The sequence below is a fragment of the Alligator mississippiensis genome, chromosome 2, assembly GCF_030867095.1.
Source record: "Alligator mississippiensis isolate rAllMis1 chromosome 2, rAllMis1, whole genome shotgun sequence".
In the NCBI taxonomy this organism is placed as follows: domain Eukaryota; kingdom Metazoa; phylum Chordata; order Crocodylia; family Alligatoridae; genus Alligator; species Alligator mississippiensis.
In genome coordinates this window covers 254,109,796-254,129,434 of record NC_081825.1, presented here as the reverse complement: position 1 = coordinate 254,129,434, position 19,639 = coordinate 254,109,796, and the positions used below count along the sequence as shown (strand labels likewise).

Genomic DNA, 19,639 nt, shown 5'->3' with positions numbered 1-19,639 from the left:
GCAGAGCTTCCTCTCGTGCGTGGATGACCTCTACCTGACTCAAGAAGTCTATGGGCCAATGAGAGGCAAAGCGCTGCTCAACCTGGTACTGGCTACTGGGGATGACCTAGTCGGTGACCTAGTGATCGATGGGAAGCTGGGTGACAGCGACCACGAGCTGATCACCTTCACCATCTGCCGAAAAGCTGGCAAATTAGTCAGCAACACGGAAGTCCTTGACTTCAGGAAAGCCGATTTTGGCAAGATCAGGAGGCTTGTCAGTGAGGCCCTAAGGGACTGTGACCACAGGGAGAGGGGAGTTCAAGAAGAGTGGTTGCTCCTCAAGGGAGCGATCCTCAATGCACAAACTAAGTCTATTCCATCTCGGAGGAAAGGCAGCAAGAGGGCACAGCAGCCCCCCTGGCTCTCCAGGGACCTGGCAGACCTCGAGGCTAAAAAGAAAGGTCTACAAAGGATGAAGGATGGGAGTCACCTCCAAGGAGGATTATTCTGCACTGGTCCGGTCCTGTAGGGAGCAGACCAGGAAAGCCAAGGCAGCAACTGAACTCCAGCTAGCTTTGAGCATCAAGGACAATAAGAAGTCCTTTTTCAGATATGTGGGGAGCCAGAAGAAAAGCAGGGGCAACATTGGACCCCTGCTGAACCAGATGGGGCAACTGACAACTGACGACCAGGAAAAAGCCAACCTATTAAATGGGTACTTTGCGTCAGTCTTTCATCAGCCCCACGGGACACCCATGCCCGCTACAGGGCCAGGAAGTCTGGATGAGGGTGATCCCCTGCCCTCCATTAATGCTGACTTTCTGAAGGAACATCTTGAGAAGCTGGATACCTTCAAAGTCAGCCGGCCCTGACAATCTTTACCCCAGGGTACTCAAGGAGCTGGCAAGCATCATAGCCCAGCCTCTAGCACGGATCTTTGAAAACTCTTGGCGCTCTGGTGTAGTGCCCGAAGACTGGAAGAAGGCCAATGTGGTGCCTATCTTCAAGAAAGGGAGGAAAGTGGATCCGGCTAACTATAGGCCCATTAGCCTGACTTCTATCCCGGGGAAGATCTTAGAAAAGTTTATCAAAGAGGCCATCCTTAATGGACTGGCCGACGCCAACATCTTAAGGGATAGCCAGCACGGGTTTGTTGCGGGTAGGTCTTGCTTGACCAATCTCATTTCCTTCTATGACCAGGTTACCTATCACCTGGACAAGGGAGAAGAGATTGATGTCATATATCTTGACTTCAAAAAAGCCTTCGATCTGGTGTCCCATGATCGCCTCTTGGAGAAACTGGCCAATTGTCGCCTTGGGTCCTCCACGATCCACTGGCTGGAAAATTGGCTCCGGGGTAGGACCCAGAGGGTAGTAATTGATGGAAGTCACTCATCGTGGTGTCCTGTGACCAGTGGGGTCCCCCAAGGCTCTGTCCTTGGACCCATACTGTTCAACATCTTCATTAATGATGTGGACACTGGAGTCAGAAGCGGACTGGCCAAGTTCGCCGATGACACCAAACTTTGGGGCAAAGCATCCACACCAGAAGACAGGCGGGTGATCCAGGCTGACCTGGACAGGCTCAGCAAGTGAGCGGACGAGAATCTGATGGTGTTCAACGCCGATAAATGCAAGGTTCTCCACCTTGGGAAGAAAAACCCGCAGCATCCTTATAGGCTCGGCAGTGCTATGTTGGCTAGCACTATGGAAGAAAGAGACTTGGGGGTCATCATTGACCACAAGATGAACATGAGCCTGCAATGCAATGCCGCGGCTAGTAAAGTGACCAAAACGCTGGCTTGCATCCATAGATGCTTCTCAAGCAAATCCTGGGACGTCATTCTCCCCCTGTACTCGGCCTTAGTGAGGCCGCAGCTGGAGTACTGTGTCCAGTTTTGGGCTCCACAATTCAAAAAGGATGTGGAGAAGCTTGAGAGAGTCCAGAGAAGAGCCACGCGCATGATCAGAGGTCAGGGAAGCAGACCCTATAATGACAGGCTGAGAGCCCTGGGGCTCTTTAGCCTGGAAAAGCGCAGGCTCAGGGATGATCTGATGGCCACCTACAAGTTTATCAGGGGTGACCACCAGTATCTGGGGGAACGTTTGTTCACCAGAGCGCCCCAAGGGGTGACGAGGTCGAATGGTCACAAACTACTTCAAGATCGTTTCAGGCTGGACATAAGGAAGAAATTCTTTACTGTCCGAGCCCCCAAGGTCTGGAACAGCCTGCCACCAGAGGTTGTTCAAGCGCCTTCATTGAACACCTTCAAGATGAAACTAGATGCTTATCTTGCTGGGATCCTATGACCCCAGCTGACTTCCTGCCCTTTGGGCAGGGGGCTGGACTCGATGATCTTCCGAGGTCCCTTCCAGCCCTAATGTCTATGAAATATGAAATACTATGAAATATCACGCCCTACCCAGGAAGTCCCAGTTGTCTAGAGTGAACAGAGTAGCCAAGGGTGCCTGCAACAGGCTGACAGCTCAGTAGAACATTTGCTGGGCAACAAGAACCAGAATTCTGCAGCCAAAACTACAGGCAAAAGTTTAAGCACAATCATTTGCCAGTGGAAAATCAATCCTTCTAGCCCACTGGTGTTCAACCTCCAGGCCGCTGGCCAAATATGCACCAAGAAGCCATTTCATCTACTCCAGGAGTCTCACCAGGTATCAAAAAACTTGGCAGCACTAAAGTAGTGGCAGAATTAATTGCAGCTCCCCTGCTGCCAAATGTTCAGACCCGTGTGGAGCCCCATGGGCCGGATGACATGGCTCTGCATGCTAAATAATGCCATTGTGCATGTGCAAGAGGCCAGAGCACTGGGTCACTGACCAGATCCACCCAGAGACCAGCCCCACACCACTCATCCAGCCTGCAGAGCTGGAAGGTTGGGCATCACTATTCTAGCTGTTCCCAGTGCAACACTGACTGTAGCTGTAAGTAGCCATGAAACTCAGTAGGTCCTGTCCATTTCAAAATTAGAGGCCTACAGCAACCTGACAAACAAGCTAACAAGCCTAATGAGAGGAAGATAGTCTTACTTGCCCCTGGTGGCTCTGAACCCACCTCCCCTGCTCTAGCCTGGCTCCACTAGCCAGGCAGTGTGGGGTTGTTTCTACCATAGCAAAGCGAGGTGGGGGGGCATCATTCTGGCACACCCCCCTAAGTTGGCATCTAAAGCTGGTACCCTCTCACTCTCACCCACCCCTCCCTATGTTACACTGCTGGGCAGAGGCAGGGGCATGCCTGAGGAGGTGATCTAAAAGGGCACTTGATGCAGAAAAGCTTTTTCAAAAGCATTCAACCATATAGTTGGTCCAATGAAAGATATCACAAAAATCCTTCCCTAGCATACATTTCCTGGACCATCATAGGTACAACAACACTGCATCCCTACTACAACTTACATAACAAGGAAAATATCCTTAACATAAAAGAGACTTCAGAATTTGCTTTATACAAAGGGGGAAAAATGAAAAACGTGCGTCTGCAAGTCACCATTCAAGGTAAAAATGGTTGGTTTTCTAAACTGTTCGAATATGATCAGTTGGAGTTGTTTCCTCCAGCATCTCTAAGTCAATAAATAGTGGATGCCAGAGAAGGCATTTAACATGGAACAGATCACTCTAGAGATATCTGGTTTAGTGCTCTCCCTCTGTAGCATCCACACCTGCTACTGCCGAAGACAGAATGCTGGGCTAGATGGACCACTGATCTGACCCAGTATGGTACTTACATTCTTACTTCTAATGTTTACAGCTTTCAAGTTTTATCTGATTTAATAAGCCTATATTATTAAAAAAGTAACAGTTGTTGATGGTTTGACTGACAGTACAGTTTTATTATCCAAGCTAAGTAAAACAAAACATATGGTAAACATAAAGCAAAAATACTGGATCTTCTTATACCATAACTGTATTGAGAGATTCTGATTCAATACCCAGCTGTCAGGTTAGATCAGTTCGTAGCTCTTCTAATCTTAGCACACTGGTAAATATTTTAATATATATGTCATGTCACCATTTCCTAAATTATTTTTGACCTGATTATTTCCCACGGTTTTTACAAGATCTCAGTGACTAAGGGTTTGACTTGAAGCCTAGGTCAAGTAAATGAAAACACTTCGCAACAAAAATAGAAGTACATCCATTTTAAGCCAATTCCAACTTTCAAACACATATTACAGACTAACACTTGAAGAGTCCATCCATTTAAATCCTGCAGATTAAAGATGCATATTTTTAAAAATAGAAGTGTATTAGCAGACTATTAGGAAAGTATGATTTTTAGGATAAGACCATCTCCCCACCTCAAGTTTTATTTAGGATATCCACTCCCTCTAATAGCCAAACAAAGGACTACAAAAAACCAAATTATCAATATGCCTTGCAAGGCAGGAAAAGGCAACCTAAATGCTGCAACTACTTCCTTCAACAATGTTCACTGAAAAAACCAAGAGCATTTAAAAGGGTAATTTTTTAGTGCACATTAATTTCATAAAAGTAAATATAACATTTAGTAATTTAATTGGATAAAGAGATCCAAAATAAACTATTACAATAGTATTTATTCAGTGTTCAGAGAAATACTGACTTAGCCTCTGCAGTAGGAAATAAATAGGCTGTCAAGTCAGGCTTTCACTTAAGAGTAAATGTTTGACTCTCCAACCTTAAGAAATGGTAGTCATTTTGTATTTCATTTTATTTTTCAAAAATACATATACTGAAAAGCCCAAAAGAGACATTCATGTGGAGCCACTGTGACCTTTTGTACATCAACATCACCACTAGAAACTGCTTCAATTAACTGAGTAACTGGTAGAAGTAAAAGACTCCTCTTTCCACATTGCCAACAACTGTGATGAAAGTGAAGACATTTTACTAATGGATTTCACAGCTGTTTGGAAAACCACAGAGAGATTTAAAAAATACTGGGTTCAAGTCCATGTTCTCATTTCTTAAGGTTATAGAGCCTTCTGCCTCAGCCCTTCCAGTATGTGCCTATTTCTCTACCACAGTTGCTATTCCTGCCCCTCCCCTCTAGTCATCATACTCCTGTCCAAATGCATACAGTTTTTGTTCCCAATACAAGCTCCCATTTCTTGCTGTTCCCATTTATTCCAGCAAACTGTACCCTCTTTTGCTCCACCCTGGCTAGGCACAAGTGTGTTGGGAGTGGCATTTAATGCACCTGAAACAGTTCCCTAGTTCCACTGTCAAGCATCACAATGTTGCCCCAGGTGAAGTAACTGCAAGAAAATTCCTCATTGCTGCCCACTCCAAAAAGTTCAAAAGTAGTATGATACATCAGAAAGTTGATTAAGATCAGCTTGACATTTATGGAAGATACTCAAAATGAACAAAGTTTTCAGCCACATCTCTAAAAATGTTAATAATGCTGTTATATTTCTAGGTAAAGTCAACATGTTAAACTTAAGTTTTACCTGAGTTTTCAACAAAGATGAAACACTGACCATGACGGGGAAAAAAAATAAAACAGGTAGATAGCTAATGGGAATTATTGCATGAAATGGAAGCAAAAACTAAAAGAGCTTAGTGCACTCAAATTGGGAGGACCAGATAATTAATTTCCATCTGAGAAGTGAATGAACAGACATGAAGTTTCAGGTCTGGTAGCAAGCATTTTTACTAAATCTGTAAATGGGTGGTTGCTATATGACTAGTGAACAAGTGAAGTACTTGCAATTAGGAAAGGGAAAAGAAGTGATCCAGAGAACTACAGACCCATTAGTCTGACCACAATAGCATGCAAGGCTTTAAAATAAATTTGGAAGGAAAGAATAGAGACTCTTGAGGTTAATGGAAACAGGATAGAATGCAATGCCAGTTTTCCAAAGGTCTATGCTAACTAACCTGATAACTAATAACAACCTGAGTCACCCAACAACTCCAGGCTCATCTAGATATCATTGCTTTCCTGCACCTGTCTGGCTTTCATCCTGGATTTAAGCACTTGAACTGTGCTCATGACTTTAGTCAAGGATCCTTGCCTGGAGATCAATAGGGAAAATTGTGTCCTGCGGATCTTACTCATAAGAAAGTAAATGCAATACTGGGTCAGATCAAAGATCCAGCTAGCCCTGTACCCAGTCTCCAGCACTGGCAAAAGAGGATGCTACAGATCAGGAAAAACTAAACCAGATAGCTCTAGTGACCTATCCCCTATTCAGTTTCCTTCTTGGCATCCACCATTATAGGTTTAGAGACCCCAGAGGAAACATCTCCAACCATCTTTCATAACAGCCATTAACAGATCTATCATCCATTAATTTATTCTGTCCCTTTTTAAACCTGGCTATATTATGTGCCTCCACCACCTCCTGTGGCAATGAATTCCACAACTATGCAAGACTCAAAGATTTCTTAAGGCGATATCTTTTATTGGACCAAATACAGGAGTTGGGATAAAGTATGTAGTTGATCCAGTAAATCACCCAAAGAAATCCTTGCTTCTCAATTTTTGGACCATCATGGCTACAACAGTTTTATTCTACTATAACAAATTAACAATGTGCTGCATACTCCGTCTTTAAGCAGCATTTGATACAGTTGACCATGAGGGTGCTGACAGAGGATATTTTCAGGATAGCTCTAAACTGGTTCTGCTCTTTCTTAGCAGAGAGGTCCCAGAGAGTTACGATAGGTGAATGCTTGTCATCCCCACACCTTTCCTGTGGGACATCCCAGGGCTCCCTCTCATCTTCCACTCCTGTTCAATGTGTATATACAGCCACTGGCAAGAGGGTGCGTAGGTTTGGCATGGGGTGCCATCAGTATGCCAATGACACCCAGCTCCACCTCTCCTTCTCTTCTGACCCTGGGCCCCATACTCAGTCCTTTCCCAGTGCTTGGCTGCAGGTGGGAACTGGATGCAAGTGAACACATCAAGGCTGAAACCAAACAAGACAGAGGTGATAGTCAAACCTATACATTTTCTAGGGCAAACTACATGACTTAAGAGGACTGGGACAGATACCACTGATGGCACCAAGCCTCCCAATGTCATTCAGGTTCACAGCCATGGGGTGCTCCTGGATCCTCTGCTGTAACTAGGTCTTCAGGTAGTAGTCACAGCTAGGAGTGCCTTTCACCAACTCCATTTGTGACCTTTTCTTTCAGACTCTGATGTGGCCACCATCATCCACACCTTCTTAACCTCAAAGTTAAACTACTGCAAAGTGTTTTTCTCAGGGTTACCCTTGAAAACAATCCAGAAGCTGCAGCTAGTGCACAATGCACCATCCCACCTTCTGACAAGGGCACGTTGCCAGGAGCACCATCTGCACCAACTTACAATCAGTTTCCAAGCACAGTACAAGGTGCTAATTTTGACTTAAAAGCCCCTATGTGATTTGGATCCTACATACCCAAGGGACTACCTTCTTTCTTACGTCCCACTATAATCCCCAAGGTCAACTGAATCCTAAAAGCTCCAGTTTGCCTAGACATCTTCTAGAAGCACAGCAAGACCTTCCTATTTGGGCAGACATTTAGCAACCAAGGGTAGGTCAAAATGCTTAGCTGGTCTCTGCTTTATTTTGTTATATTTATTCTACTTGCCCTTTTTAATTTGTTCCATTTCTCTTACTATAAGCTGCCCTGAGCCTTTGCTGGAAAGGACAGCATATAAATTGCATAAATAACTGATTTTTTTAAGCAAGCACATCAACTTGGACTTCAGTAGTTTTTTGGGGGTTTTTTTATACAAAACAGCATTGGAAGTTACTAACAAAGAAACAGATCAAAAATAATGAAGTAGGTAAGTAACAGGCTATAGTGAAACAGGTAGCCCTGAACAGGGAAATATCACATTTAAGAGAAGTTTCTATTGGAACTCTTCAAACACCTTGTTTAATATTTTCATTAATTAATTAATTAAGACAGCAGAAGTATTTGCATAAATATCTGTAAAGTTAGGTGGTATGATAAACAAAGGAAGACTTAGATATCATACAGAGAGCTGGATGACCTTGAGGACTGACCTTATACACATAGAAAGAAATTCAAAAATACAAAAGGGCAGCAACTGAAAATTAATAAAAACTTTTGCTATAAAAGGAGCTTGTCAGCTGGAAACAGATGAGGAATAGAAGGACCTTGGTGAAATAGTTGATCACAGAATGGCCACTGAATCACTAGTTGATCAGAGATGCCAATGTAATGCAGCTATGAAAAGGGCAATGCAATCCTCAGATGTATCAGACAAAACATGTCCTGTAGAGATAGGAAAGCATTACTGCCACTGAAGGCACTGGTAACATCTAGAATACTAGATATACATTTTTTATCAAATACAAAAAAGAATTCAAACTGTAACAGAAGTAGGAAAGTCTTCTAGGATATTAAGGGGAAAGGAAAGCCTATTTTGCAAAAGGCAGTGAAAAAAAGCTCAACTCTATAAATAGCCATCACCTTCCCTCTGTTTGCCCTGATAGATTAAAATACTTCATGGAGATAAGGATCTATGTATGCTAAAAGGACAATACTGGCAAAAAAGAAATTAATATAAATTTTGTTGGGTGCTACCTCAGGACTACACACCCTATACAAGGGGTGGGCAAAATGCAGCCTGCGGGCCAGATATGGCCTGCCAGGTCATTGCATCTGACCTGTGGGGCCCCTAAAAAAATTTAGAAAATTAATATTTATCTGCCCCTGGCTGCCTGTCATGTGGCCCTTGATGGCTTGCCAAAACTCAATAAGTGTCCCTATGCCCAAAATAATTGCTCACCCCTGCCCTATAACCTTTTGTCATGGAATACAACTTGCCAAAAACTGGTGCCAACTTGAGTACAGCTATGAAAGGGTTGACACTGGACCAAACTCCCTTCTGCTTCCTGGCAAAGACAGAGAAGCAGGCAACCATCTTGCAGCAGTGTCTTTTTCCTTCTATACCACGATGTAGTGAAGTTCTGGTGAAGAAAATCAGCCTCCCTGCTTAACACACTGCAATTTTGGAGGGTTGAGTTGGGAGTGGAGGGGGGAAGATACGCAAATTGTATGCGAGTAAATACTGTATTCAAACAAACTGTTAGTCTACCCTAAATATAAAAATCTAGATTTGAAAATAGTCTCCAGGCAGAGACATTTTTGTATCGCTGTAGACTGAAGTATAAAAACCCTTAGTGATTTGACAGGTCTCCCTTACTAAGAGTTCTCTTCACTATAGAGGAGACTGAGTAAATACAAACTTCTGGATTCCTCTGGCCAGCAAGAAAGAATATCCTTCAACACCAACTGCTTAAACAAGGGAGAAAGTTAGACAGCCATCCCATTTGAGCTTCCTGAGCAAGTGAAAGGGATGACCAATCATACTATAGAATGATGCCTGTAAAAGCTGGTACTAATCAAAGAGAAATCTTTGACACCAAAGAGTGACACGGAAAGAGCAAAAGCAAGAGAACACCAGGCAATGAATAATTATTTTTCTTCTAAACATGTTCATTCTTTTATGAAAGAAAGGTCACATCACAGAACTGTGAGGTTTACAGATATCAAATGTAATCTCCCAAAATAAATTTATAAACAAGAACCTGGGGACTATGAAACCATCTGAAACATGCTGCCCTCCCCCTCTCTCTCAAAGTAGTAACAACATAACAATAATACAATAAAAACAAGAACTGCTAGGGGAGGTAGCCTACTGCCCAATTCTTTTGCCACATACAGCAAATCAATCTGAACAAGTACTTAAAAAAAAAAAATCATGCATCCTTGTAACCATATGAAAGTAACAGCAGTCACGAGCAATGCAAGTTGCATGAAAAATTTCTTTATCTTCTCATGGTTAAAAAAATCAAAACACTTCAAAATAAGAGAAATGGAAATAAAACAATTTTAATGCATAGTACTCAAAAAGTTTGAATATTTGTCATATGTGCCATATAGCTCTTCCAAATAAGGAAGAGTTAAACTTAAGTCACAACCTACTACTGTTTTGAAAATAAAACAAAGAACTAACATTTTATAAATTTCCAAACTTGCAAGTAAGGGGAGGAAAAAGAATGAAGCAATAAGTTAATTACAACCTAGGATGACTCGCCCTATGAGACAAGAATTACTCATACCTCAACATAACACTAAATCTTTACAACTAATGCACATGTAAACCAAAATCTGTCCCCCACAAAAAACCCACAAAAAAAACCAAGCCCTCCACAGCGATTAATCAACTATTATTTAGTTTTATTATTAATAGCCATTATACTATTATCCTGCTTTCAGTACTTCCTATCCAATATTATATACATGTAAAACAAACTGTTCACAAACCAAACGTGCCCATCTCCATGTCATTAAACTATTTGTACTTCTGTTGCCACTTATTTACTAACTGCTTAGAGAAAACAGAACATTAACCATAATCCTTAGCTTCTACACACAAAGAGCAAGTTAAATGTTATATTCAAAATGAGTGTGAAGTCACATTTATATTCCTAACATCCAGGGGCAACTGTAAGACCCTCAAGTACAGAGGCTGGGAACTTGCAACTAGACAAACTTCCTATTCGGAGATGACCCTGACAGAACAGTACAGGCCAACTTCAGAACAGCTCTGTGCCAACAGTGTAGTAGAGCAGATCATAGCCAACATGTTCAACTTCATATATGACTAGCCAATTGCCCATTTAAGGGGGGTGGGGGGGGAGGAATGCACAGGCAGGGATGGAGCACCGCCACTCACCACCCCCTACCACCACTGCCACTCAGGAGCGGAGTGGGGGTTGCCCCGCCGTTTCCCTCCACCAGCACCCTGCACCGCCACTGCCTCCAGGGCTGCTGGCCTTGCCCCACCCCGCCTCCACCGCCCAGCCATGACGGCGGGGATGGAGCAGAGTGGGGGGGGTGGAAGAAGCCAACTGGCCTTCCCCCCCTCCATCATGGCAGTGCTCCACACTGATTGGCTGTTTCACTAACCAATCAGAGTACTCCAAGACTGTTACGGACAGGCAGACTAAGCCATTTATTATATAAGAACGGTCTTCAAACACAATACTATACCATATTTTGCATAACAATAAAATTTACTAGAGAAGTCTCAAAAAGTTACTTAAGTTTTCCAAAAAGAGTATAGCTTCAAAATAAATATCTTCCTAATTATGCAAACTTACAGATATCTAATGGGTACAAAGACCGATATTGTTTGTGCTGGCCTGCTGGCCCTTTAATCATCCATAGACTATTCAAATTAGGGCTGAATATTGAATACCGTCATTCAGAAAGATCTATTAAAAAAAATTGAATGTTTTCCTTTATTTGAATAAAGTTTCTTTTAAATGTCATTCAGGTACAATCAATATAAACTTTAATTCAAAGGAAACTGAGGTCCTACAAAGGGCAACATTACTAAGATGATATAGTCAGACAAGAGTAGGAATGGAATCGGGACCTCAAGAAGTCATAATTCCAACCCCCTGGGTCAAGATCCCCATCTAAACCATCCTAAAGAAGTACTTGTCTAACCTATTCTTAAACTGGACAAATAACATCCATAAACAAATTATCAGGCAGAATGCATAAAAACATCAAGGACATCCTAACATGCTACACGTAAAGAGGGGAAGGATGACACTACCAATGTCCTGCCACTGCGAAGACAAGAAGCAGTTTGTTAAAATACACTTGAGAGATCTGAGGAAAACTACATACCCTCTGCTACAGAGGAAAACAAAAACCCTCAGTCTGACAACATGACCACAGGATAAAATTCCCTCCTATTGCCAAAGGTGACAATCAACTTGTGAGCAGGGAAACAAGACCCTCTCGCCAGAAAACTCCAGGGATGGGGAGAGCGTTCAAGTCCCAGCAAAAGCTTCAACACACCCCAGTCAAAATTACTAGCCTTGGCTGTAGCCAACACCCAATGCTTCCAATGAAGGCAAAAAAAAAAAATAAAAGAAAAACAAAAAACCATAACGCAAATAACGGGAAGGAAAAAAACTTCTGGCTCCATGTGACAATCAAATCCCAGAAACATGGAAAAACCAAACACCTATTTCTGTAGTGCAACCTGGGACCTGCAAACACAATTCCACACACCACTAGAGAGCGGAACTCCTTTCTATATTATCCCATCATACACTCTATAAACTTGTCGTCTCTCTCCAGTCTTGTTTCATTAACCAAGCTCACTGGGCAGCTCTATTTCATTCTCCTGTTGCTGAGCATGGTCCACTCCAATTTCCAATGTATGTGTGGGGGGTCTCCTGGATTTCCAACTGATGCCATTCACAGCACAGTCCAGACATTGCTACTCCTAAATCATGCAACTAATGCTTATCCAGCCTCTTTTCGAAACCACCCCCCCCAGGGAAGATTACACTATTTCCCTAGGTAGTCTATTCCACAGCCTCAGTATTCTAATAACGTGGACATTTTTCCTTGCATCTAATCTAAACCTGCAAATTCAAGCCACCACTATGAATCATACTCTGTGGAGCAAGGGAGAAAAGGTGTTTTCCTTCTTTTTCGCAGCCCTCCAGATACTTAGACTGCTATCTTGTCCCCTCTTAACTGTCTTTTCTCCTTGCTGAATATGTTTATTTCCTTTAACCTCTCTTAGTATGGCTTGCGTTACAGGCCCTTTCATCATTTGTCACTCATCTTTGGAACCTTGGAAACTTCTCCATGTCCTTTTTAAAACAGAGCCCAAAACTGCACTCAGTACTCTAGATGCCATCTAACCAGTGCAGAGCAGAGTAGCATTATCACCTCCTTTGTCCTACACAATACTCCTGTTGATGCAGCCCAAAATTGGATTTGCCTTCTTTGCAAATGCATCACTGCAGACTCGCACTCAGTCTGTGAACCACCAAAACTCCAAAATAATCATCTACAGAACTGCCATACAGCTAGTTATCACTTATTCTGTATTGGTGCTTTTGATTATTCTTCCCGGCTCTATCCCAGCTTTCCAATCAAAACCCTTCTGAATTCTACTCCTATCCTGCAGTGTGGCTGCAATCCTTCGCAGTTTTGTGCTGTCTGCAAATCTGCTCAGGAAACACTATTCCAACATCCAAATAATGAATAAACACACTGAACAACACTAGATCCAGGACAGAACGTTGGTAGGAGGTTTTGAGTGGAGTCCTATGCTGACATGGATCCATTTACAGTTGTCCTTTGCTTAATGCAACTAAGCCAGTTGTCTATCCATCTGTTGGTAAATTTTGTCTAGCCCACATTTCTCCATGAGTATAAGTCATGTGGGACTTTGTCAAAAGCCCTACTGAAGTTAAAATAAATTATGTCCACTACATTCCCTTCATCCACCCAACAAGTTACTATCAAAAGAAACAGACCACATTCAGCAAATCCACATTGGCTACTCGTGTTCAGCCTTTCATTTTCCAGATGTTTTCAAATGTACTTCCCTATGATTTGCTCCAGTAACTTCCCAGGTATAGAAATCAGGCTAGCAGACCTTTGACTTATCTGTGTAGTGACCAAAAATAGACTTCAAACACTCAAGATGTACTATCTATAATACATCTTGACACAGCCTTGCAATCAGAGCAACTGACGTGTATTTCCAAATACTGTAAACAAAATGTTAAATTTCAGAGCACAGCTGTCACAGACAAGTATCCAAAAAAGTACTCTGCTTACCATCCAAACTTCCATGATAGTTAAACAATTTTTAAGTACATGGAATTGTCCCTGCTCCCTCCTCCTTGAACTACCAGCCCTGCAAACTGTAGTAACTTGAGTAGTAAGCTGACTTTAACTTTTCATGCCCAACTAAATGAGAAAGGAACTTCGAGATGAATTATGCTTCTACACATTAGCAATGCTACCACCTTCCATATGTTTGCAGATGAACTGAAATACAGCTTTGTGAGCAACTGATACTCAAATACAAAAATAAGGTCTTGTACTCTCTTATGCTGTGCTAAAAATATAAAAAAACCCTCAAAAAGTATGTATTTCTTTGACTATACATAGGAAGCAGGACTGATCAAGAATAAGGTAATGCTGCTTTTTAATGCCTCATTAAAAAGAGGCTTTGAATTATATGTATTTTAAGTTGGGAGAGTAAAAAAATTCCAAAAAACATGTACTGACTACTTAATCAAGGCTCATTAACTTACCTTCTTATCTTCTTTTACTTTGTGCGTTTTCTTCTTCATTTTTTTCTCATCTAATTCTTGATCTGAAGTTATAGCTGGGTTATCAATTCCACCTTTCCATGTTTCTACAGGTGAAAGAAGTGGATCTTCTTCACTTCCACGATGTCTTCCTTTTCTTTTTGTTTTAGACATGGTAAAAGCTTCATCATCACTGGCATCTGAATGCGTTCTCCTATAATAAGATTTGGCTTTGCTAAACAATGTCTTAGATTTATATTTGTATTTTGAAGGTCTTCTTTCCCCGTGACTCTTAGACAGTCTGTCAGAAAACCCGTTTTCTTCATCTCCTTGGGCATTGTTTGTAACAAATGAGTTTCGAACTTTAATAATACGATTCTGACTATCATCAGGCACAGCATAAATGTCATCAGTGAAGCCTTTGTGTTTGAAAATAGTGTCAATAGGTTCTGCATAATTATCAGATTGGTCTAAATCTTCTGGAGGTGCCACAGGCACTCGAGAAAGTTGTTTTTTTGGGTTTTTACCAATGCCTGCCTCAATTGTTTTTAGAAGGTTTGGGTCCAATTTTTTCACATTTGTCTTGGGTACAAGGGGCTTAGGTTTTATAGGAGGAGGCACTTTATGGTTGCGCTCATGGTCATGGCAGTTGAGTGGTGTGCTATGAACAGGATACTCATTTCCTTCCAAGTCCAAGCGATATTTTGAACGATCGCTAGGTGTTGGGAGCAGCTGCACATCATCACCAATTGGACTGTAAGGTGGTGGTGCTTCAGTATCATCTTCTGAATCTGGATAGTAATTATAAGCAAGAGAACTTCCCCTGGGGGACTGCAGAAAAACATCTTCACTTGCATGTGTTGATTCCCTGGTGCTATCAGACATGTAAGAATTTTCAATCATGTTTTTCTTCTCCAGTACATCACTGAAGAACAGTGTGAAAACTTCAGTTTGACGATGATATTGAGACAAAGAATATAAAGCAGTAAATTTAGCAGAAATCTCTGTTGCTATGTGTTCTCCTTCAGTCATTAACTCCTTAATAGCTTCATTCTCAAAAAAATCTGCCTGGCTATCAGTAACAGCCACCAGCTGGACAGGAATAGTATCTTGTACTTCTGAAAGAAATGCCCGCAGCATTCCCATGGATGCCTTCCTTTTAGCAGAGTAAACTAGTATGTATCCATGAACTAATTCATCCTTTCTTACACCAATTGAAGAATGGTATGATAATATTGTTATCTGTATTCGCCTCCTTTTTTCACCTATGATTTTATCAAGCATTAAAGAGTTATTTTGGCCAGCTTGAGCAGCACTACAGGAGTGAGAGTCAAGGAAAGGTGAAAGAATAAGGTCCACACTAAATGGATCTCCACACATGGCACACATCACAATTCTCAAGTCAGCTTCTGACAGATCTTTGATGGTAGGAACAGGGCTCACAACATCAAAATTGTGCTTAACTGCTTCTAGCACTCCCCTCAAAGATTGCTTTATTTGAGTCTCGTTAAATTTACGGGGATATGTACCAGCAGGCACATCTACAAAAGGACACTGCAATTTGTTGGCTAACTGTTGACCCTGGTGTCTCAGAATAGGTAGATTCTTGCTAACACTGTCTCTCTGATTAGCCAATATTAATGTAAATGGAAGATTAGCCATATACTTGTCTCTCCTTATCTGAGATGCTTCAGCCCTAATTTTTCCAATGCATTCTCCAATAAAATTGAGTGATTCAATAGAGTTAAACACACAGAAACATCCATGTGGTTTAAAGGCAGAAGTCCATAGCTGACTTATAAGGTAAGGTGACTTTGCATCAACCGGCCTAAGGTCTAGTTCATATATTTTTCCATCTAAGGCATATTCATCATCAGTGGATTGTGTCCTAATTTCATTTGCCAACTCTTGTGCAAGGCCATCTTTACCCAAAATGAAAAGATTAACTTTATCAATGTTGGCACTATCATGGTACAAATTTGAGCGACCGTGGTCCAGCTGCAAAAGACTATTGGCAAGTAACTGTTCTACTTTAATATCCATACAATTTTGGCCACTGAGACAAGTTTCTTTAGTTGGATGATAAACAAATCCAATGTGTTTAAGCAAAAGAGATTCTCTATCAGGTGCAAGCTTCTGTAAAGCTTTGTATCTAGGCTCTTCACTTAGAACTGCATGAATTTCACTCATTTTGTCTGAGCTGGGTGTGGCATTAAGATCCAAGTCATAAAAGAGCTCGGAATGTTCAAAAAGCATCTCCTGAAATTCCTCTTTGGCTTTTTCGACTATCTCCCTCTGATGCCTACTATACACTTCTTTACTATCTGCATCAGTGATGTATTTGAATGCTTCATCCTCCATCACAAAACACATAACTTCTTCCCATGGCTGTCCAGGTGAAATGAACTGTATTTTCTCAAGAGTTTTTTTAAACTTCTCCTTCATTTCAACCCTCCTCTTTTCAGATATAAGATGCTGTACATGGTTTTGATAAACTTTTTCAGCTTCTAATGTGCTAAGGAGATCAAATGGGATCCTCCTATCATTCACTTTATCTATATGGTCAGTTTCATCCCAAGGTGTTTTTTCTAGCACCACAAAACACAGTTGGAAATCTGGCCTTTTTTCCATTAACTTCAAGGCTTCTGACCAGTTCAAGTGTTCAATTTCATCAAGATTGGATAAAAGTGTGTTAAGAGTTCTTGGTAATGCATTAATATATTCCTCTCTTCGTTTTTTAATATGCTCCTGTTTAAGTTGCTCTATGTGTTTTGAAAATGTGTTTTTGGCCTTTTTTGTTCCCTCCAAATTTATGTACTCTTCATAATCAGGATGATTCTTCAGTTTATTACTAACAGTTTTCCAAGTTGCATGATAGTCTCTCACAGTTTGCACAAGTTTTTCAAATTTATCAGTTGCCGAAACAACAAGTTGCCTCTGTGTTTTATAGGCATCCAGATATGGAATTATTTTAGGTTTACCACGAGTTTTATCCATCATTTGTACCAACGCAGTAAAACATGTCTCAACATTGACATTGAATCTTGCTGATGTTTCCACCACTACAAGGTTCTTTTTGTTAGAAGCAAATGCCTGAACTTCTCGAAGATAATGATCCACACACTCATCACATTTTGTTGCTGCAATTATTATAGATTTTTTAGATTTTGATAGCTGGATATAGAGATTATTCACAAATTTAAGTTGATCATCAAACTTCCTATTGCACCCTTGGCTTACGTCAATGCATAATAAAAACCCATCTATGCTTAGTTTCCCTTCAGGCATTTGTTTTTGCTCAAAGTCTTGCTCCAAGCCAAGCTGATCTGTGCAAATGTACATTAATTTTTCTGCCGACTGTAATTTGGAGGCAGCTGCACGCTTTATGTATGGTTGTAAATTTGTACTCCGATGAGGCAAAAAAGTCTGATCATCAATGAACTCTGTCTGTTCAATTACGTGAATTTTGCATTCTATTCCATCCTCGCTGCTTTGTGTTACGTCACCCCAGTACAAAAAGTGATCATTGTTAACAACTCGTCCTCCAAAGTCAATTGTGCTAAGCACAGAGGTATGCTCAGGGTAATATTCATCTGCTTTTGAACGAACAAATCTATTGCACAAACATGATTTTCCAACTCCACAATTACCTTTGTCTTTTTCAGTTCCTGATAGTCCAACAACACTAATAGCATAGGATGGGGGACGAGGCTCTTTGTTTTTTGCCATCATAACTTTCCTCTCATCCTTCTGCATTCATCAAGGTAATTGCATGTGGCTTTCATTCTGAAAAAAGTCTTTATGAATTAAAGTTGTATATCCCAGGTTACAGGATTAATATTCGGTTTTTCTTTCTTCTGCCCATCACCATGAGAAACTCAGATATTCAAGATTAGGTGGGTCATCTTCCTATAAGAGAAGAGAAATGATATTTCAATTTAATATTAGTTTATGTTGCAATCTGAATATCGGCCTGCCTGAAAACATTTCAGCTATAACTGTTAAACTACTCTGAGGCATTAATGTTAATTGGAATAGAGAAAAATAATTTGCATTTTTTTCCAATTTGCTGGCACCGTGCATTTAGCATCAGTGTACGCATCTTCAGTTCTATTGTTTTCTTTCTTTTGATCTTTTGTGCATCTCAAGGCAAGAGAAACTTGAGAAACAAGAAAAAAATCTCCATCTAAATCAGGATTTTACAAACTGTTCTCTATAGGCTTAATCCTGTATACACGTATCTAGCCATGGGAGTAGTTCTACTGCAGTTTTTAATATGAATAGTTATTCATGTGTGCGTACAAGTTTGGGCTTTCTGCTTACCAAAATTTTGATTCTACAAACATGGCAGGAATAGGCATGCTATTTCTTAAGTACGTTTCAATAAGAAAATGGTTAAAAGCAGAAAAAGTATAAAAATCGAAAGCTTGTGACCATTACACATACTTAAAACTTCCCTACTCCCTAAAAAAAGAATAAAAAATTAAATACAAACTAAATTTCAAAAATCTATCTTAAGAAGGACAAGTCATTCATCTAAGAGGTCAAAGAAATACAAATATTTAGGGGTGCACCGATAAAGATTTTCTTGGCCGATACCGACCTGATAACTGATTTACAGGAATGCAGCCAGGCACCATGGAAAGCAGCATCCTGCAGGTAAGTCTGTAGAGGAGAAGAGGTGTGGGGGGAAGGGAGAGGGCAGATTGAGGCCCCCGTGGTGAGAGAGGGAGTGGGGCAGGGACAGGAATAGCTGCTTAGCCATGGCAGTGAATGGGACCCAGGGCAGAGTTGCAGGCGGCTCGTCTAAGGGATAAGCACCCCAGTACTGGTGGGCACTTGAACTAAAGCTCATCAAATGAGCTTTAGCTCAAGCATCACCACCACCATTTAGGCACAGAGACGCTTTTAAACAGAGCAGAGCCAAGAAGGGTGAGGGCAGATACAGGCTGCTTACTGGGGGCTCAGGGCTCTCTGCTCTGCTGTTTTTGCCCCAGGGGCTCCGCATTGGCCATGCATCCCCGACCCACTCAGCAGCAAGAGGCACAACTCGCCACCACCAGCACTGTTGGTCGGGCAGGGGATGCACAGCTGACACAGGGCCCCTGGGGCAAAGGAAGCAGAGCAGAGAGCCCTGGGCCCATAGTGGGCAGCCCACATCCACCCCATGTACAAATCTGGGCATTGAGGACATGCCCCACCCCCCCCATGCCTCTCAGGGTGGGTGGCACAGCAGCAGGGAACTGCCTCCCCATGGCATACCATCTGCAGAGCTCCATCTCACTCCCTGCTCCGGCCCTGGGTCCCATTCACCACCCTGGCTAGGCAGCACTCCCAGCCCCTAACGCACTCCCTCCCTCGCTGTGGGGGCCTCAATGTGCCCCACACACCCCACCCCACCCCACACTGCTTCCCCTCCACAGACTTACCTGCAGGGCACTGCTCTCCATTCTCCCTGGCTGCATCCCTGGCCACATGTATGCGTGCAGCTGCACATATGCATGCTGCGTCCAGGGGCCCTGGTCAGAAGGCATATTAATTGG

General features: G+C 41.9%; 1 protein-coding gene across 3 annotated transcripts in view; it reads right to left on the bottom strand.

The window, feature by feature from the left end:
* Positions 1-19,639, bottom strand: part of ARHGAP5 (Rho GTPase activating protein 5) — a 71,845-nt gene that overhangs the window by 41,518 nt on the left and 10,688 nt on the right. For 2 of the 3 annotated variants that reach the window (XM_059723031.1, XM_059723033.1), the window contains exon 3: positions 14,100-18,005. In XM_059723031.1, coding sequence (XP_059579014.1) covers positions 14,100-17,852 — 3,753 coding nt within the window. In that variant the 5' untranslated portion in view covers positions 17,853-18,005. Of the gene's footprint in view, positions 1-14,099; positions 18,006-18,699; positions 18,781-19,639 lie in introns of those variants that run through there. The other variant, XM_059723032.1, reaches the window with a different exon arrangement.